This window comes from Vanacampus margaritifer, chromosome 20 (assembly GCF_051991255.1).
Source record: "Vanacampus margaritifer isolate UIUO_Vmar chromosome 20, RoL_Vmar_1.0, whole genome shotgun sequence".
Lineage (NCBI taxonomy): Eukaryota > Metazoa > Chordata > Actinopteri > Syngnathiformes > Syngnathidae > Vanacampus > Vanacampus margaritifer.
The window spans coordinates 10,181,586-10,203,564 of NC_135451.1; the positions used below are offsets into that span (position 1 = coordinate 10,181,586).

Consider the following 21,979-nt stretch of genomic DNA (forward strand, 5'->3'; position numbering starts at 1 on the left):
CCTTTTCAAATTACAACGCAATTTTGAGATACATTATATCATATTGTATGAATGATGTCCTTTTTAAAATAGATGATGATGTTTTGAAGGGAAAAAAAGCTTATACTTAATTTTTTTAAAATCTATGACTGTATTTATAAATAAACTTGTTTTGTGCAGTAGCACAGATTAAATCAAAGTATTTCATTAAAGGAGTGAGATTGGTTTTACACCTTGGAAATGTGCTCACACTTGATGGGTGAGGTAAAAAAAAAAACACATATTTGAACTCGAGTACATTAAAGTATTTAAAAACATAGTGCGATTGTTTGTGTGTAAATGAGTGTGTAAAAATGACACACCTTAAAGACCAGGGTGTTTCAAACAATTCTATTTTATAGACGGGAAATATAGGGCCCAGCTTATATTGTCCCACATCCTGTAAACTGCATTTCAAGCCATGTAGTTTCAGCAGCATACAACAAACAATAAATACCTGGCAATACTCATGAAAACAGATTCCAGTTATTATTATTATTTTACAAATACATACAGTACTTCTTATTTTGACAAACATTGTTCCTTTGATAATATAACCATATGTATATTTTTCAGTAGTTGTTACATAGCTAATAATGACGATGATAATGACGTTTAAGAAAATGAAACCACACAGAGGAAGCGAGATGCATAAAAAGAAGTAGCTCTGTAGCTTGTGAGTCAAAAAGGATGCGTCGTAGTTTGGCTGACGTTTTGGGAAATCTTAGGTGTGAGTCAGATGTCAATTTGAAACCTTTGTGAAATGTGTAAAAATCCCTTAGGCTGCTCACTGTTCAAAACATTACCCAATTGTATACTGTACATTTGGTACATACGTAAAATTACTCCAGTAACATAGAGATATATTAAGACTTTTGGAAATTCTTATTTGAAATAAAATAAAATGTAAAATGTGTCGTCTGCCAGATCACATATTGGAATTGAGGGCAGTAAAGCCCTGACAAAGTACACAAGCACACAAAAACAACATATCTTGGAATGGATATTTAAAAGGGGTAAAAAAAAAAAACTTACACATTTAATCTTTGACATTAGCATCAACCATCTTGAGTCAGATAGTACACTATTTTAAATTAAGTAGGCCCTTTTTACAGCAGAGAGAAAATATAAATAAACCGTCGCGAATGGTAAAATAGTGGAAATCTTGGTTGATGGAAGACTCCTGAGATGAGACTGGAAGCCAATGAACCACATGAAACAATGTTTAAAGAACTACAAAAAAATATGTATATATATGTATGTGCCATCAGAGGTGGCAAATCCAAGTCCAGGACGTAAAAACCCTGCCACAGTTTGGCTTTAGCCCCTGATACTAGCTAGCCCCCTAATAGGTAAACAACCACCATGGGAGCTAGCTAGGGAGCTCGCTAGCTAGCTAGCACCTGGGGCTAAAGCCAAACTGGCTTTAGCACCTGATGTTAGCTAGCTCCCTAAAAGGTAAACAAGCACCATGGGAGCAAGCTAGCTAGGGAGCTAGCTAGCTAGGGAGCTAGCTAGCTAGCCGCCGGGGCTAAAGCCAAACTGTTTGGCTTTAGCCCCTGATGCTGTGTGGCAGGGTTTTTACTTTCTGCCACCTCAGTGTGCCTTTCACATTTCTCCGGAAGACAAGGCAGCAAAGCAAAATAGCGTTTAATACCTTCAATTTGATGAATGCAATGCATAAAACAGTGTACTTGACAATGAACCTAACTACCGACACAACATACAGTAACATATGTACTTCAGTGCAACAGTATGCCATTGGTTTTTGACTATTCCATTGCATGTGTTAAACAGGCTTTATATATATATAAAAAAAGGGCACAATTATACTTTTCTTGCAAATGTAAACCAAAATTCCAGAAATAAATACATACCTTATTATAATTTAACAAGCGATTGAAGCTGGATTTACACTGTATGATTGAAGTGACACAATTCAGATTTTTGAATCCTAGGTGGTGGAAATTGGATATGTCTTGTAGCGTGAGGAGACACTCGTGAAAAATAATTATCAATAACTGGGTGAACATACCTTCTCAGTCCGTCAAAGATGGACGCCCATTTGCTGACGTTATTGCTATATTTGTGCAAGCATTGGTTTGATTATTTTACATCAGGCACATTGTTAGACAGCAAGGGGTCCTTTGCTGCGCCATTTTACATCAGGCAGGTTATTGAACAGCTAAGGGGGAAGTCTTGAGTCTGTTGGTCATAGATATAGGCACTAGATGTCTCATGATGTAATTGGCAATGTGACCATTGGTCGGCCATCTTAGGACAGGGGACTGCTCTGGTTCGCTGTGTTGTAGTCGGTGGTAAGTTGGATGATATACTCACTTAAATACTCGTAAGTCGTAACTCGCTGAATTCTTGGCAGATTTAAAAATGTATTACAGACCTTAGTAACGTGGCTATGAGTCAGGCTGAACTTTTGAATTGAATAGTTGTTTGTGTAACCTCTTGTGTCATATCAAACAACAAAAAGTAAAAAAAAAAAAAAACGGTTGAGAATTTGGGAGAGTTGAGCAATTTACAGTTGTTTTAAAATCTGTGCTCCATTGAGTGTAATGTTATGAGTAATTAAGCAGCCCTGTCCCAAGATGGCCGTCCTGTGCTCACATTTCTTCACATTGGCTCACAGCGCGGACAAGTGTTTATATCTATGCCATTGGTCGTGCGCAGTAGTAGTACGACGTGTACACAACATGAGTGACATAGTGGTTAAAATAATGTTGATGGATTGATGACTACAGTTTGGTTTGGCTTGAAATTTGAGGTGGCAAATTCAGGTCCAGAAACTAAAAACCCTGCCACAGTTTGGCTTCTGCCCTTATCACTAATTCTTTTGGCCGTCCTAGCTAGCTCCCATGGTGCTTGTTTACCTGCTAGGGAGCTAGCTAGCTAGCGCCAGGTGCTAAGGCCAAACTGTGGCAGGGTTTTTACTTTCCGGACCGATTTGCCACCTCTGCTCGAAATATTGACCGATTGACGATGACGATATCGATGAGAATGCTAAATGACGGACGCTCAAAATTCTTGGGCGCGCACACCTCTGCGTATATCTCCAGTTTAAAAAAATTATCAGATATCCGCTCTAGATCTAGAGATCGGACATACCCCATACAGTCAGTAAATCCGACATAATCAGAATAATTGGCAATTTGGAATTGTAAATCCAGCCAAAAACTCAAACACTACATCTTTAGACCATCGCAGAGGTTAAAGCTCACGAGAAAATCCATCAGCCCAACGATTGATTCTCTTGCGTCACAGCATCGGACACATAGAGCACAGACAGAGAGAAGCTGCCTGAAGCACATCCTTTTTTTTTTCCTTCTTTTTTTTAAACATTCACTTGTTAAACCTAGAAAGCAACATTACAGCAGCACTGCAATTGTATCTGTCAGGACTTCCTTGGCTGGTCTCACACAAACTCACAGTGTGTGTTGTCTTCCAGACCACTTTGGGACGTGAGAAGCGCAATACCCCTTTTGGTAATGGTCAACAGCAACAATACATATTTGACAGCACCAAACATACTATTGAAGTCACTGATAATGATAGCAGTGCATCATAGGGTTCAGATCCTAACAGTAGAGTGACATCCGACTCCGACGCATGGCCTCGCTTATCAAATAAGCCGGGCTGACTTCTGGTTCTTCCGTCATAACCGCAATGTTCTGCCACTCCCCGCATTGGTTGGATTTCTTGATGGTGTCCACCACGCAGAGCGCATAAAGACAATCCTCAAAGGTGGCGGCCATCGTCAAAGGCCTGCCGTCCCACGTCCGTCGATCGTCCTGGTCATGAAAGGCCTGCCGAACAGCCTGGATCATTCGGATCATTCCGGTAAGATACGGAGAAGGGATGTCACTGAAGGCTTTATCTGGTAACGAAGCCTTTTCAAGAGGTGTAGTGTCTTTGAGAAGAAGTTCCGGGCCTCCGCCGCCGTTGTTCTTCTGTCCGTACAAGTCCGTCCCCATGACCGATAACCTCCCAACTGTTCCGACGATGATCACTTCTTGTCGGAATTCTCCAGGGACGTTGAAGTTGAGTGTGACGGTGCAGCAGGCCCCTCCTTCTAGCACCATCTGGAAGGTGCAAAAGTCGTCGCTGGTGATCTGCCGGATGCCTTGGATGTGGTCCGTCTGTTTGACGAAGGTCTTGAGGAAGCCGTGGACTTTTGCCGCACGTTGGCCTGTCAGGAACGTTAGCAGGTCGATGATGTAACTGCCCACTGAGTGCAGGCCTCCGCCTCCCATGAGGTCATCACAACTCCAGTTGTATTTCTTCCCTAGTAGACTGCCACTGTGGACCTTCAAACAAGGCCCAAAATACACATTTTAGCATAGTAACCTTTTGATTAGCTCCAATCCAAAAACGTTTGAGCAAAGGTTAGAGTTCTGTTCTAGAGTCTAATTCGGTGTCAAACCAAATCATGACGTTAATGATTCTTAAATAAGGGTTCAGTTCTGGAGTCTAATCGTAATCATGATAACGTTACTGATTGTTAAAAGTTCTGTTCTGGTGTATAAATAATCTTGTTTCAAACCAAATCATGGCGTTACTGATTCTTAAGAGTTCTGTTCTGGAGTGAAATCCTGTGTCAAACCAAATCATGACGATGTGACTAATTCTTAAAAATTTCTCTTCTGGAGTCTAATCGTAATCATGACAATGTAACTGATTCTGACGAGTTCTGGAGTCAAATCCTGTGTCAAACTACATCATGACAACATTACGTCATTTTTAAAATTTCTCTTCTGGAGTCTAATCACAATCATGACAACATTACTGATTGGTGTGGATGAACGTGATTCACAGTCTCATCCTTGCTTGCTAACTATGCTAATTTCCGTTAACCAGTCTATGATGTTGTGCATTATATGTTAGCATTAAGCTAGTGGTCTGGTTTGCTGTTTCTCTTTGGTGTTGTGTGTCAGTTATATGGTAAACAAACTAAGTGAGGAAAAACTTGAAGTACAAGTTGACTCTTGCTTGGCTATGGAATACTTGTGTGGTTCCGGAATGTAACCTCGCGATAAACGGAGGTTCATGACAGTTTGATCATACCTGCGCCTCGCAAACCAGAAGCTCCCCTACGTAGCCTTCCTCCAACAGCTCCTTCATTCGAACAAAAGCCGGCAAGAAGCGAAGAACATTTCCCATAATGCTTAGCAACTTGGGGTAGTACTGGGCAGCAGACATCATTCGGAAGGCATCCAAAGGCGTGGCTGTCCTGTCACAAATCACGTTCTTTCCGATACCTTCAAAAAAAAAAAAAAAAGAGCACAGTTTGGCAGTCAGGGTTAGTAATTTTGATTAACCTGAAAAATTATGCTGATCTTTTTTTCCTGTTATGTGTTAGAAATATTAAGCAATGCCTACTAAAGTGATTTCAACAAAGCTTTGTGTGAGGATGGTGAGATCTGGACCAAAGACAAAACCACTAAGTACCCCATAGATTTTTCATAGATTTAGTCAATAACATGCAGCAAGGTCTGTGTTTGTCGCATTCAGAATTTCCTCACCGAAGTAAACGTCATCAAGCACAGTAACTGATTCTCGGTGGTGGAGAGGGTGGCAGGGGTGTGTGAAAATGAAACTTCCCATTCTAATCTGTCATTAGAAGCAATTGTCCAAGCATGGAAACTAATCCCTTTGACCCAGATCTGAGATATACAGAGGAAGAACCAACCCTTACAGAAACACAAAACACAAATGTGTGCTCTATCCATTTCTGTTGCTTATCAAAGCTCAAAAGATGCATTAACTTGTACTGTTTGGTCAAGTCTGGTTAAACATCTTCATGGAGACGATGTCTCCACATCTGCACCTCACTATTACGCCTGTTTTGACAGCTGCTGTCACTACACTGCCGTTAATTTTGATGGCGAAGCATGACAATTTAAGCTAGTAGTCGTCTGGCAACCTTAACGGGGGTGATAGCCAGAGCGGTGCGGCGGCAGAGTCGTAATGGAGCAGAAAAAAACTCAGCACTACAGCTTGGTCCCCTTACATCAATAATTTAGAGACAGGACATACTGTATGCTGCAAAGCAAGGAGAGATTTTGAATGACGCGAGAGACACACAGTGTATTATTTGATGAATAGACAAACCAATTTCCAAATTGTTTTTCTATTATAAAAGTTGTCATTCTAATTTGAACTATTTCGATACGAAAAAAATAGGTTTGTCAGCAGTCTTAGGATGCCTTCAGGTACCTTTGAAGCACACGGAACTGACATCGTGTCAGAGCGGGTGAGTAAACCTCAAAGACTGAAATCCAATCCTGGCGTCTTAAAGTAAATCCAAGTGCTTAATACAAGCTGCCATATCCAGGAAAGCCTTCACAGGAAGACGGGTGCGCCAGAAATATCGCTGATATCATAGGTTGTTTGGCGTCTATATTCAGATATTTATGTTGTCAGAGATGGAGAAATTAACAAAAGGCTGATGTGAATTTTAAACCAAATGGTCACCAACCCACTACCACTCTACACAGATCCAACCTATCAATGCTAATTGTCAATACAAAACTCACTAAACCCATGAGATGTGCTGCCAAAATAGACACTGATTAACTCTGCTCACTCAGGTGTGCGACTCTACACAGGTGGCACTCGTTCTCTAAAATGAGCAGAAAAGCTAAGGCCCCGATCACAAATGCGCCAATTATCGCCTGACTGCGCGTGAACCGCCAGTCTGTCAACAATGGCGGATAGCCGTGTCGTAGTCGTTTTGTGCAACCTCCTTCACTTTTACAGCAAAATATTTTGCGTGATGTTGTTGTACTGCAATCACCCGCCATTGACACTTCTCCTGCGTTCGTCACACTGAACTGTATATACTCCTGAATAGCCGATAGCCCGTACACGCCTCGTACAAGCCGTTGAAGCGACAGGGCGGCCATCTTACTCCTCCTATCTCGCGAGCAGACTACTGTATAAACGATACGGATACATACAGATTAGACATACTGTAAATGTATAGGATCGTATGCCGAGAAACTTTTCTTATGAGGAGTAATATGGCGGAAGCCGTTGAAGTGACAGGGCGGCCATTTTACTCCTCCCATCTCGCGAGCAGACTACTGTACAAACGATACGTATACATACAGATTAGACATACTGTAAATGTATAAGATCGTATGCCGAGAGAAGGTTCTTGGAAGTAATATGGCGGAAGCCGTTGAAGCGACAGGGCGGACATCTTACTCCTCCCATCTCGCGAGCAGACTACTGTATAAACGATATGTATACATACAGATTAGACATACTGTAAATGTATAGGATCGTATGCCGAGAAACGTTTCTTAGGAGTAATATGGCGGAAGCCGTTGAAGTGACAGGGCGGCCATCTTACTCCTCCCATCTCGCGAGCAGACTACTGTATAAATGATACGTATACATACAGATTAGACATACTGTAAATGTATAGGATCGTATGACGAGAAATGTTTCTTAGGAGTAATATAGCAGAAGCTGTTGAAGCGACAGGGCGGCCATCTTACTCCTCCCATCTCGCGAGCAGATTACTGTATAAATGATACGTATACGTACAGATTAGACATACTGTAAATGTATAGGATCGTATGCCGAGAAAAGTTTCTTAGGAGGAGTAATATGGCGGCCTCGCGGCTTCAAAAGTCTTGACCCATCGGCTATTCAGATCAGTGGTTCGTTTTCTTCGCTGATTCTTCTTCTACGCTTTCCATTAACTCCCTGTGGCTGCGCTACAGCGCCACAAGATTATTTTGAGGATTATTTGCTTCATAACAGTGTGATGAAGCTTTTATGTGACGGTCCCAACTCTTCAGTAAGCAGCAGTCAAATTTTTACAGAGGAAAAGCTTGTTATATACCCTTTCTACATTGAGTCACAATTAAAAACGGTTCTTCCTCGGTGCCGAGGGACCCGCAGGAAGGACTGAGTGCTTATTTTAAAGGGAAGCAGCAGAATCAAAGTCACAAGCGAGAGCAGCTGCGTCATTCTAAGTCAAGGCTGACTCTGCAGTCGAGCGCTTCTCTCAATTGGCTACCATCCAGACCACCTGGGTCTCTCTGGCAATGGCTCCAATGTTATCTTCTTGCACACTAATACTCACCGGTCCAGGGTGACATAATACCCTTTGTGAGTGTGCGGCGGAGGGAGTTGAGAACGTGTGTGTTCATAACGCAAGAAATTGGTTGGAAGCGGTAGCTGTAAAGGAAGGCCAGGTCGAGCCCAGATTATCATCATATGGCGGAATCATTATTACTCATTTGTTTTCGACCGTCTACATGAGTCAATTCGGATATCAAATTGACTGTCTTTCCAAATGCATCCCTGAGACAACAAAAGGAGGAAATGACCACAGGGGGGAGCCAGGTGGATTAGGAAAGATGCTGAATACGTGACTGGAACAGTCCACACAAAAGCCATCTGCCAAGCTGTGCGCCAGCATCTGGCCGGCCTGGCGAAGCAAGTCCGGGTGGAGTCTTTTACATTCCTGCATAACAGTTAAAGTCATTGTTAACATTTTAACATGCTAACTTTCAGTTGAAATGAGAACCTGTCAACACACCAGATATGTTTGCATTCTCTACTTAGTGTTGCATGCTATGATTTGTATCTCTAATTGTTTTGTTTTTTCTCAAACTTTGAAATCCTTGATTCCATCTTAAAGTCAATCACACTGAGACAATTGAAAAAATTGTCTTTTTTTTTTTCTCCTCAAAAAAGGCACATTCGTTTATATCCCATATCAGAGTGTTATTTAGGTCTGAATAGCAAATGCGGGGGGAAATTACCGGCAGGATTAGAGTCTTAAGCACAAAGCTCAGACTTCATGTTTACTCTGTCACTTTCAAATGGCTTTATCATCTGTGTACCAGTAGAAAGCGACAGGGCGGCCATCTTACTCCTCCCATCTCGCGAGCAGACTACTGTATGGCTTTATCATCTGTGTACCAGTAGAAAGCGACAGGGCGGCCATCTTACTCCTCCCATCTCGCGAGCAGACTACTGTATGGCTTTATCATCTGTGTACCAGTAAAAAGCGACAGGGCGGCCATCTTACTCCTCCCATCTCGCTAGCAGACTACTGCATGGCTTTATCATCTGTGTACCAGTAGAAAGCGACAGGGCGGCCATCTTACTCCTCCCACATCGCGAGCAGACTACTGCATGGCTTTATCATCTGTGTACCAGTAGAAAGCGACAGGGCGGCCATTTTACTCCTCCCATCTCGCGAGAAGACTACTGTATGGCTTTATCATCTGTGTACCAGTAGAAAGCGACAGGGCGGCCATTTTACTCCTCCCATCTCGCGAGCAGACTACTGTATAAACGATACGTATACGCACAGATTAGACATATTGTAAATGTATAGGATCGTATGCCGAGAAACGTTTCTTAGGAGTAATATGGCCAGTAGAAATGACTATAGTGCTACAATATAAGCTTAAGAATGAGATGTCCTAACTGGTCCAACAATATTTTCAGCCACTAAAACATGTGATCCGGGTTAGTTATTCTCTTTACTGTGCTTGCTACTGTGTACCAATACAGTATATGGACTTTACGCTTGTCGTCAGCAAAAGCGGGGAAAAAAGAAGTAACACACAAGAATGTAACCTTGGACATTCTCATCCCAAATGTTTAAACGGTGATGTCATCATTTGAGAATGCATTTGCTTTTCGCAAACAACGATCCATCTTGATGAGATAAAGATTCTTAAAGCAAATCAAATTTGATTAATGACGAGTGAGTACAGTATTATATATTTAGAAGCATGGATTTAAACCCCATTTAGTGAACTTATTGAAATACAAATTTTTATTTCAAACCCAGAAGCCCTATTTCAAATGATCATGATAAAATGTCACCATAATGCACTTTTATCTAATTACCAAATTTGGTTACTATAGCACAGAAATGGTTAAAAAACACACACACACACACACACACACGCACACACAAAACAAAACAAGCATGTGTATAGGCAGATGATGACCCCAAATGTAATTTGACCTAAATCAATTACAAAGCCAGGAGGGAACAACACACAGGAGCAACATTAGATACACCTGCAATGGATACATTAAAATTAATTTAATAATAATATTTTTTTCTTTCATTATTTTGTTTGAAATAACTAGGAAAAAAATATCCTGGCGCATAACACACGATCACACACACACACACACACACACGAGACTAGATTAACCAGATAACCCGGTTGCCTTTGAAAGATGTGCTTCAGCTCCATCTCCAACTGCACGCACGTCAAAACAAAGCGAGTATGAATGATGAAAGGCATTAGTCTCACTCAGCCAGCTTTTCCTCTTTCAGCTAATGCCCTTGATTTACTTGATTAGCATTGCTAAAAGTGCTGCCATTAACCCATGCACCAACCCGGTCCGCTGGAAGATGATAGCGAGATGACTAGTGACCAAAACGGCTTCCATTCCGGGCCGCTCACGTCGAATGGGCGCGCTAAAAGCATAGCGATAATGGCCGTGCACTCGGCTTGTTTTAAATGATACCATTAGGCTACGCTGTATTGAGTCAAGTGAAACGGAAAAGACCCTGCTGTCGTGCACGTCAAATTGAAGATGATGCTAACGCTAGCATGGCTAGCTTCTGTTTTACACGCACTGTTGACAGAAATGTTTTGTGAAACTCAATGTTTGTCACAAAAATAAAAATCATCTACAAACGAGGTTCACCAACAATAAAATTTAAACTGGAAATTGAAGCTGACATATTTGCTAGCATGCTAACTGTCATAAGTCAGCGCAGGATACTGAGTACACAAACAGCATTTCATTTTTTTTGTCTCACGAAAGCTCAGTATTGTTCATTCGATTTGACATCATCATTGCTCTCCTTTTTTTTAATATTAAAAATAATAATAATAATAAAAATAAAAATAAATATTTTACATATATATATATATATTTTTTTTTTTTTGTATGTGGGTGAGTATGTGTATGTGCGTGTGTGTGTGCGTGCGTGCGAGCGTGTGTGTATTGATCAGTTCACCTAAAGCCTATTAAAAAAAATCCCATACTAATAATATAATATAATAATAAATTGCCAAATGCAGAAACATCAATGTAAGTTATCACGATGTGGTGGCTCTCGCTAACAGACAGAATTAAGTAACCAGAATTAGGTTAAAAAATTCTATATACGTAGACCATGTTTCTATCAATTTTGATATTTGGTTTTTATTTGAGGCAGATATTTTTTCCATTAAAATGTGATTTATGAAGAGGTTAGACCATTGGTCGATATTCAGAGTTTGTTTATTTTTCCAGTTAACAAACAGACAAACACAAACAGCATTTCAATAGTGTGGGGTATGGAATATAATAATAATATTATCCAGAAAAAAAAAATAATAATAAAAAAATAAAAATAATAATAATAATATTCCAGATCCACCTGCAAGAGATGAATATGTGATATGAGATTGTGCTTCTCTCGTAATGCTAAAGTGTTAGTGCTCATATTTCTGTAATGTCACGTCAGTTTGAGCTAGCGTGATATTTACGGAACAAGTTAATAAGCCTCATCTGAAGATGGTTTGCTGAATACAGTCATTTATGGAACATGGGCTCATGGTTGTGTATAGGCTAACTGTGTTGATGTTAAAAAAAAAAAAAGTTAAAGATGCAGGACAGTGGCTAATAGTCATGACAAATACGAAAAAGGTTGCCACAGAAGTGGTTTATCAGGCTCGAACCCCCTGTGGTCCTGGGGTGGCCTGGGGTTGAATAAACTGCCGGGCTGCAAGTCCTCTTTTCTAATCACTCGCGCGCACACACACCGCACTGCAGCCTAATCAGCACACTTGTGCTCACAGCCTACAACATAGACCGGTGAAATGAAACCAACATGGCCCCATGTTATTATCACATTCGTGTTTCTTTATCAGATTGAGGTCAAGCGCAACAAAATGATACATGCCAAATATTGAAAATATGTCTTTGAAATAGTTCTTCTATTGATTTTTTTTTTTTTTTTTTTTTTGTCATAGTCATGAGAAGAGAAAACGGCCACATCGACAATTCCATCTGCTACTTCAGAACCAGAGACAGTGCCATGGAATTATCAATACACATCTCAGTTAGCCAATTATTACATATTCCAGAGCCCATGGTTGAGGTCAGAGTCAGACTCTGACTTGTGAGTAAAGAGAATGGGTCCAGCGGACCGGAATAACTTTCAATTTAATGACTCAACTTTACAATTAGAAGATAAGAGGCGGAAATTCTCTACTGTTTTCATAATTAAAAAAAAATGCTGTTATAGCTTCATAGACGCAATAAATCAGTACAATGAAGTAAAAAAAATATTTTTTTTAGATAAAAAAATAATAATAATAAAAAAAAAAATCTGAAGCTCTAGTCAAGGGAGTGAGGGCAGCTACAGTTTATGTGAAGTCTTTGAAGCGAAACCAATTTAGAATGTTGATAAGATGCAAGGCAGTTCTAATAAAAAAAAATCCCCCACATATAAACAAAATGCTTAATGGTCTTGTAAAGGAACTGAATAACCAACTGAGTATCTTCATGTTCTCAATGGTTCATAATTAGAGAAGTTGAATTAATTTAACATGAAATTATCCTCGAGTCCCAACACTGATGTGACGCCAAAGAGAAAAGACCCAATCTGACACGCTAATTAGATGACAAACCCGCATTACTAATAACAGTAAACTAATAACCATGAACATCCTTGGGCAGCTGCGTGACATCTTCACCCTGGGGCCCAATGACGGCTGTCCTAAATAGCTTGGTGTGAGGCTCATATCTGTCGGAGACAAATGAATTTTTTTGCGAAAAGAGCACACATTGCTGCTTGGTTAAATCTGGACTGTTGTCATGGTGATGAAACCCCCCTGACACCCTTTCTTTCCACTCAGGTCTATAAAGGAAAGAGAAGGCAAGGAAGAGAGGAAAATGGGATAGCATCATGCGACTGGCTAGTGTTGTATTTATAGTATACACAGAATGGGGGGGGGGGGGGATGCAGTGTCAGCTAGCTAGCTAGGATGAGCTAGTACAACACAACGCGGATGGACTTTAGCAAAACAATGTCAAGCTAAAATGCAACTAGCGCGTGTCATATCAATTTCTGTATCAATATATGAAATTAGCTCTTCAGTAAATTACATTACAGCTCAGGAAAAACTATTTCCCGTCCAGAGGTGGCAAATCCCGGTCCTGAAAGTAAAAACCCTGCCACGGTTTGGCTTTAGCCCCTGACGCTAGCTAGCTAGCTCCTTAGCAGGTAGACGAGCACCATGGGAGCTAGCTAGCTAGCTGGCTGCCCCCTAGCGGGTAAACGAGCACCGTGGGAGCTAGTTAGCTAGCATCAGGGGCTAAAGTCAAACTGTGGCAGGGTTTTTACTTTCTGGACCTGGATTTGCCACCTCTGTTCCCATCTCTACCAGTGATCTGTGTTGGAAATGCAAACAAAGTAGAGAGTGGAGGGAGGAGCATGAGAGGCATGACAGAAATAAACTGTTATATAAATTAACTGTGAATGTTCGATTTGCCTACTCACCAATTTAGATGTTGGAAAAGGCCACAACTTTGCAGTGTGCTAGCATTGCATCCAATGAGAATACAATTTAAAACTCTGATATTTGACTCTATTTTTGTTATTTGGTTGTTATTAGCCACCGGACCTGAGGGATGAAATAGGTTAGTGCTAGCTAGGATGAAGCTAGTACAACACAACGCGGATGGACTTTAGCAAAACAATATCAAGCTAAAATGCAACTAGCGCGTGTCATATCAATTTCTGTATCAATATATGAAATTAGCTCTTCAGTAAATTACATTACAGCTCAGGAAAAACTATTTCCCGTCCAGAGGTGGCAAATCCCGGTCCAGAAAGTAAAAACCCTGCCACGGTTTGGCTTTAGCCCCTGACGCTAGCTAGCTAGCTAGCACCTTAGCAGGTAGACGAGCACCATGGGAGCTAGCTAGCTAGCTGGCTGCCCCCTAGCGGGTAAACGAGCACCATAGGAGCTAGTTAGCTAGCATCAGGGGCTAAAGTCAAACTGTGGCAGGGTTTTTACTTTCTGGACCTGGATTTGCCACCTCTGTTTTCCATCTCTACCAGTGACCTGTGTTGGAAATGCAAACAAACTACAGAGTGGAGGGAGGAACATGAGAGGCATGACAGAAATAAACTGTTATATAAATTAACTGTGAATGTTCGATTTGCCTACTCACCAATTTAGACGTTGGAAAAGGCCACAACTTTGCAGTGTGCTAGCATTGCATCCAATGAGAATACAATTTAAAACTCTGATATTTGACTCATTTTTTTTTTCTTATCTTACACAATTGAAGTCCAGACAATGACTCCGTACTTGAGTCATGGAAGGCAGCTGGAATTTATTCACGGCCAGACAGAACCACACCAAAGCTTGAGTCATGCACGAGAAAGACGGAAAGAGATATGAAATGTCTCTCCTCCCCATCTTAGTTTTAAGATGGAAGCTATTTTTGAATAATACAAGTTTTCATCCGAATTCACCCAACTGTGGGTAACAGGAAATGAAACGGGCCCAGATACAATTTCCTGTCATGGATGAAAAGTTTGACTTTGAACTGAACAATTCTTAAAAAATATGTTTTCTTCAACATTCACATATAACCTGAAACATCAGACTGCAATCAGTATCAGCCTGAAAGAGAAAGAAGGGCGGATTTGACTAAACAGCCCCCCGCCCTCGCTTGGATATTCATGTTGTCCTTCCCGCCCCATGTGGCCAATTAAAAAAATCAGAAGCAAGCTGATTCCTGAATGCTGCAACATGAAGGACATCTGCGCCTCATTCTCATCAGCTTTACCTTCGGAATAAAGTGTTGCCCTCGATACACTGCCGTACATAGTTTACGTCTCCGTTGTACCACAGATTTTTACGTGAAGGTTGTTTTATGGGTTTTACAGAACACAGTCTAAATTACATTCAAGTCACAGCTGTTTGAAGGTTTATGATTACCTTGACATTTTTGCTCATTTTCGTTAACGCCAGACGTTATACGGTAGGCTAACATTAAGCTAGCATCCGTCAGAAATCATTTTTACGCAACTAGAATGCAGAGGTGGCAAATCCAGGTCCAGAAGGTAAAAACCCTGCCACAGTTTGGCTTTAGCCCCAGGTGCTAGCTAACGAGCTCCCTAGCTAGCTCCCCGGGTGCTTGTTTATCTGCTAGGGAGCTAGCTAACAAGCTCACCTAAAGAGGAATAAAATTATTTTGTCCTCTTTGCGTGTTCCAAAAATGAAGATAGATTTAATGTAAGAAAAATACACCTTTGCAAAAATGATTTTTAATCAGTCAGAGATCTCTGGACAGATAACAGCCTCTAATTCATCACTTAAACAGGTGGGATTCAGAGCGTCAAATGTAGCTCTTCCGCATGCACAACGCTTTCTTATAGTTAAAAAGACCGCCTCTCTTTCATTTGTAGACAAAACATACTCTCTGGTACTTTTCCGTGAGCGATGGCGAAAACAGAGTCAGGTGTGGGTGTTCAAAACAGATTCTGTTCTCAAGGACCAAATGTGTTTTCGCACAAAACGCTGAGAAGGAACTTTTTTAGACTAAATAGTATGTCCCAGCTTAAGGTCAAATTATACCGAAATCAACACCATCTGCTCTGCACAGGACACAAAACATTTCGACAAGGTTAATACTGAAGAATTAAAATGTTAATAATGTGTAACAATGGTTAATATATGAAATGAAGTATTAAAAATGTTACAATATCTATCACTGGTGCTTGTTTACCTGCTAGGGAGCTAGCTAGCTAGCACCTGGGGCTAAAGCCAAACTGTGGCAGGGTTTTTTACTTTCTGGACCCGGTTTTGCCACCTCTGCTAGAGGGATCTTGGCTGCTGTCCTCTGTTATTAGCTACAATCCTAAAATGGTTCCATGCACTCAATATTTAGTAACATAATGTGATCCCTCAACCAAAAAAGCCTCAAGTTCACCACTATACACAACATTTCCTTCTCGCAGATCCAAGGTAAAGAAAGACAAGGCTTAGAAAGGGGCGGCGATCAGGCGGTTCTCGACTTAATACAAGAATGCTCACTTGTCAGGCTGCCTGAAAGAGCGTCCCCTGCTCAGCTATTCATCAAACAGACAAAAGCAATTTCACAGGAAGGCAAAGCTTTCTCCTCGTTGTCACTCCATCGTCATTTTCTCCGTCTCTGGGGCTTTTTTTTTTCGCAAGCATGCTCCCAGAGCAGCCATTAGCATGTAAATAGAAGGCTCGGAGAACGTGAACATGAGCCAGTGAGAAATGTATAGGAGCTTACTGCTGCCAGATATCTGAGACAAACCTGGCTAGGTTGAAACCAAAATCCTAAGTGGAAGTTACTGATAAATGTAAAGCCCGTATCCCACAAACGAATGTTGATTTCTTAAACAGTCTCAAACTGTCTTAATGGTTCTCTAAACACTCTCAATGGTCTTTCTAGTTGCAAGGAAAACGTTGGTTATAGCAAGCTTGTATGGAAAATTCCCAAAACGTTCATCCATCATTTTTTATACAGCTTGTCTTGATTTGAATCACAGGTAAAATGGACCCTTCCAACTAATCAGCAACACAACTCAGATTAGACGTTGGAATGTCTACTTGACCTGGTAAAATGGTTGACAACAAATTACCTCAAGGTCATCTCATACTCTGAAAAAGCAAAGGTACACAAAGGTATTTACAGGTCAGAACATAAAACCAGAAGGTTCATTTACAGTAAATCTAAGAAATGTCAAAATCAGGACTACTACAAACTATTGTCCAACTCTTGTCTGGATTATTTTTGGTATATCTGAAACGTGTTTACTCCAAAAACTCCCGAAAGTGCTTTTAAATCGGAGGTTAAAATAAGAGCGCCAAGGATACATTCTTTGACAATTCGATGAAATAAACTCATTAAATTCTCCACCAAAGATTTCAACGCCACTCGGAAATTGCACAACACCATTTTCAGTGAGCACACGTATTTATGATGACGCCTACTTGCCCTTTGCGGCCAGATTATAAATAGCTTTTTGGGTAGTCTTCAGAGCAGGTGTTATGACTCTACAGTTTAGTATCTAAAAATGTATCCTCACACAGTATTGCAGAATTTACTGAATTGCACAATACTGAATATTTTCTATTTTTTATTTTTGAATGAATGACTGTTGTGGAAAAGTAGTCCACTTCTTTCATGCCTGTGCACGGTACTGAAAGCCCGCTCTACTTTTTCCTCCAGACCACAATATCAAAACAACAGAAATAGCACCTGAAACTTATTTTTGCTATGTTACACTTCAGTACTCAGATTCTTACTTGCATCGGACTTACACACATTGCTTGCTTCTTACAACCTGAGCCTCTTATGTCGTGAATCCAACAAACCACTTGATATTCAAATATCTTATGGCATCATTCATAAAGCCGGCTAGCCAGAGGTGGCAAATCCAGGTCCAGAAAGTAAAAACAGTGCCACAGTTTGGCTTTAGCCCCTAACGCTAGCTAGCTAGCAGGTGAACGAGCACCATGGGAACTAGCTAGGGAGCTAGCTAGCTGCCCCTAGCGGGTAACCGAGCACCATGGGAACTAGCTAGGGAGCTAGCTAGCTAGCTAGCTGCCCCCTTAGCGGGTAACCGAGCACCATGGGAACTAGCTAGGGAGCTAGCTAGCTAGCTAGCTGCCCCCTTAGCGGGTAACCGAGCACCATGGGAACTAGCTAGGGAGCTAGCTAGCTGCCCCCTTAGCGGGTAACCGAGCACCATGGGAACTAGCTAGGGAGCTAGCTAGCTAGCTAGCTGCCCCCCTTAGCGGGTAACCGAGCACCATGGGAACTAGCTAGGGAGCTAGCTAGCTAGCATCAGGGGCTGAAGTCAAACTGTGGCAGGGTTTTTACTTTCTGGACCTGGACTTGCCACCTCTGCGGCTAGCAACAAAAGTTCCTTTCTAATTGTAGATGGTAAAGAATGCACACACAAGAAGAGCCGGAAATTTTACATAAGCGTGCAACTGCCATGTGGAGTCAACATTTTTGACTAGTAAATACATTCCATACTTATTTGCTAGTACGTTCGAACATACATGGCTAAATGCTAAAAACTTTTTTTTTTTTAGCATTTGGCCTATATTAGATCAATCCATCCATCCATTTTGTACTGTACTTGTCAGCTAAGTTTTTAGCCTTTAGCCAACAAGAAGGTTTAAACCTATTAGCAAATACGTTTGAATGTACTTGCCGGCTGTTTTTAGCATTTAGCCGACAAGAAGGTTTGAACGAATGAGCAAATACGTTTGAATGTACTTGTCGGCTAAGTTTTTAGCATTTAGCTAACAAGTACCTTTCGAAAGTACGTGCTAATACAAACGCATTTGCAAAAAATGTTTACTCCACATTCCCGTAGGATTTTGATTTGATAATGAGTAAATTTCATTTGAAGCTTGGCCACGGAATAAATCAAATTTGTTCAGTCCACATCTATGAAAACAAATAATCCTTTAATCCACATAACTGACAACACTGACAGAATATGGAAGTCCTAACACGCTCTCATTTAAGAAGCCTTACTTTCACACCAGATATTCCGAGGTCAATCTTTGAACACACCCAGAAAGCTTGAGTGACATCAGACGCCCCAGGAATGTCATAGTAGTGAGGAAGGAAGAATAAAAAGTCAAAGAAATCCCAATGGAAGGAGAGATGTTGTTGGACAAGAACGACCGGTTTGTTGAGAAGTCAAACCCAGCCTAGTAGAACCTGAACAACACGTTAGTGACCTCCTATGATGGATTTCTTGCTCCTTGTCAACACCATGACCAGGCCATATCGTGAGTCTACAGGAATCAGAACGCACGTGCGCCGGCCACATGGAGATTACAATCACACACGCAAACAGGAAGGGAGTCTGCCCCAATTGTGTCACTTCCTGCCTTTACTGTGGGCGTTTAAGAGGTATATATAAAACGCAATATGTGGATATTGATGTAGCGTGAAGTAAATTGTGACCTCTGACTTCCCAAAATGTAAATACCATTGAACATTTGGGGAGAAGCTGAGGAGAAAACAAGGTGTGTGGGAAGGAACGGGCAGCAAAAAAGCTGCGGGGAAATGAGCAGGGAGGAAGGGGGTGAGGGGGGGGGCATTGACAAGCAGCTATTCACATGTTGCCGTTTGACTCAAGTTCACTGGGACATGACTGATAATCTGGCCCGTGATCGGCAAGCTTGTGCAACAGCGATATCAGCAACTTGACACAAGAACCCCCATAAAGACACCCAATAAATCACTTTTTTTTTTTATGTATTGTTGGCATGTGCAGATGTTAGTCTAGCCAGCCTGTGATTTAATGCAGTGTAGATATTGACATAAGTGTAGCAACGGGATACGGCGGCCTATTGTACAAGTGGTCCAGTCTCTTGTGTTGGCACTCCACAGTGTTTAACTCAAGTAAACAAGGCTACAGTGTGGGAATGCACCAAGTGCCAATACAGAAGCCCCCCCCCCACACACACACACACACTCTCATGCCCCTGCTGATCTAAATTGAATTTCCGAAATACGTCCAACATGACTTGCAGTTGATATCTAAATCACATGCCTGACTGCGTGTGCGTCTAGACACAGTCATCTGATTTAAAAGAGCTGGGTGATTTTTCACATTGGCTGCGGTCACAAGATCAATTTCATGAGTTCCCCTTACATGGCAATACAATGTGGGGAAGAAAAAAAAAAACATTTTATAAAAATGACAATATAAACTAGCATCTAAAAATAAATACCGTCAAACCTGTTTGACAGCAAATAGCGCAACAATGTAAAATTGTAGGACGTTAGCTATACAACTCAAATTACTGCTAATTCCTGTATTGTTGTATTACGGGCGATTCATTTCCGAGCCATTAACTTTTTTTTTTTTAAATATATGTTTACACACCCACACATTTAAACGTATTAAAACAATTCCTTGATGTCTGTTCTTGCGCGTTCACACGCGCAGTTCTCCAAATAAGATGTAAAGCATGCTAGCTAGCTTAAAGCTGTTTATTTGACCCTCAAAATTGATGTTAACAATAAAACTGACTCACAAACGATATGTAATTAAACATTTTGTGTAGTTAAACGCTAAAATGTTCAACCAAACTTTGGAATTATCATTTAACATTTAGCTTAAGGACAACAACAAATAATGTGAAACATCATTAGCATAGATGCTAATACACCTGCTACATTTTGTAGAGTAAATTTGACTCTAAACTGAGTGTATTTGGTCCCACTCTAAACAGAGTAAAATGTACACTTGGAAGAGAGTAAAATATTCAAAATAGATTTTACTCAAAGTATTTTTTTTACTTTGTAGGGTTGAGGAACGAACTCACAACTTTCCGCTCGGGAAACTGCCACTCTACCACCTGAGCTAATAACCACAAAATATCGTTTTTGCTATAGAATGGTATATGCCAAGCGAAGCCTTGTCTCCAGCCACACCTTTCTAGTCAAGCACACTGACTGAAGCTGCAGGGCGGTCGTATCGCTCGGACCCCCAGCAGCAGCGGCAGCGGCAGCGGCATCCTCCTCCTCCTCCCTGCCACTCACCATCCCCTCCCGGCCACTCACCCAAGGTTTTGACGGCGATCTGTCGCGTCAGAGGTGGAGGCAGGTTGATGCAAACCAGGTCGACGTCCTGGTGCAGCAGTACGTCGTCGATCCGGTTGGTGTAAAACGGGACGTCCATCTCCTTGGCGAGCTCCTCCGCCTCCTCCTGCGTGCGGCCCCAAAGCGCTTTGACGGCGAATCCCTCATTCTTTAACAGCGGGATGATCACCCTGGCGGTCAGGCTGGTGCCGAACACGCCTACTCCTGGAAGCATGATTCGGCTTGAAAAATGTCCGGCGGCGCTTCTGGGAGGTCGGTTTTGCAGAGGCTTTGCGTCAGGTTGGCCATCCACCTGCAGACAAGCGCCCGCCGCTGTGCTGCATTGTCCCACCGGATACGTGATCGGGGGGGATGAACAACCGTAAATATAAGGGCTGGAAATAAACCGGCAGATAAGAAGAGCAGCCCGCTTGTCCTCGCGCGGTGTCAAAAAGCAAAATAGAAACGCACCATTGCGGCGGCGTTCAGCGCGTCCGTCCGGGGGGACTGCACCAAGCGGAGGCTTGCCTGACACCTTCTCTCGCTTGACACAAAATAGACACAACGATGCGTAAGTCGTCAAATGTGGCGTAGTTGTGATGTAATGGAGCTTCTTGTCCTTAAAAGGATCCTCAGAAGAGGCGGCAGTAGGTAGCAGGGCAGCGATGTTGCGGCTTTGAACTGCTTGTCAAGCACTTGCTATTTACCGGAAGTTGCTGCTGCTGCTGACATTTCAGAATAAAGACAACAGGCTCGTTTTTTTTTTTTGTTGCTTGTTTTGTTTTCTCACCTTTTTGGCATTCATCAGAAAAAAAATGTTTTCAAGTTTTTTATTTTTAAATTATATGGTTGTTCTTGACTAGTTCACATACAGCTAAAAAGGCTAAAATTAGCTTTGACATTTTCTTACTGTTTTCATTAAAATGAAATGAATCCATAAGATGAAATGTGACTTTATTTATAAGTAAAGTTACTCATTTACTCAATACAATATTTTTTAAATTCACCTCCCCCCGACCGTGTTTCAGTATGAAACAGGGTTTGTGAACTTGTGCCAAGCACTTCAACGTATAAATGCTTGTGTTAGACAATTTAGAAAATGTCATCTAAATATATGAGGGAGATTAGCCACATTTGAAGCGGTAGAATAACTACCTTTTATTTTTTAGACCGTCTTTGGCGTGTTCCTGTCTATGCGTACTTGACGCCTTCTGCCTCTCACTTCTCTTTTAACCCTTTAGCTACCGGATACAATTAAAGCGCGTTAACAGGGTAAATTATATATACACAA

The 21,979-nt window shown here is 41.4% G+C and overlaps 1 protein-coding gene across 3 annotated transcripts; it reads right to left on the reverse strand.

Annotated features, from left to right (window-relative positions):
• Positions 1-355: 355 nt before the first annotated feature.
• Positions 356-21,381, reverse strand: gfod1 (glucose-fructose oxidoreductase domain containing 1). 3 transcript variants are annotated; one of them, XM_077554824.1, is made up of 4 exons: positions 21,160-21,381; positions 20,671-21,026; positions 5,095-5,288; positions 356-4,337 (listed from the first exon to the last, which is right to left on the reverse strand). In XM_077554824.1, exons 2-4 carry the CDS (start codon positions 20,921-20,923, stop codon positions 3,609-3,611), a joined length of 1,176 nt encoding a protein of 391 aa, XP_077410950.1. In that variant the 5' UTR covers positions 20,924-21,026; positions 21,160-21,381; the 3' UTR covers positions 356-3,608. The 3 variants fall into 3 exon arrangements, with proteins under 3 accessions (XP_077410950.1, XP_077410952.1, XP_077410951.1); XM_077554826.1 differs by lacking the exons at positions 20,671-21,026; positions 21,160-21,381 and adding an exon at positions 6,247-6,613; XM_077554825.1 differs by lacking the exons at positions 20,671-21,026; positions 21,160-21,381 and adding an exon at positions 5,553-6,175.
• Between the last annotated feature and the right edge of the window lie 598 nt (positions 21,382-21,979).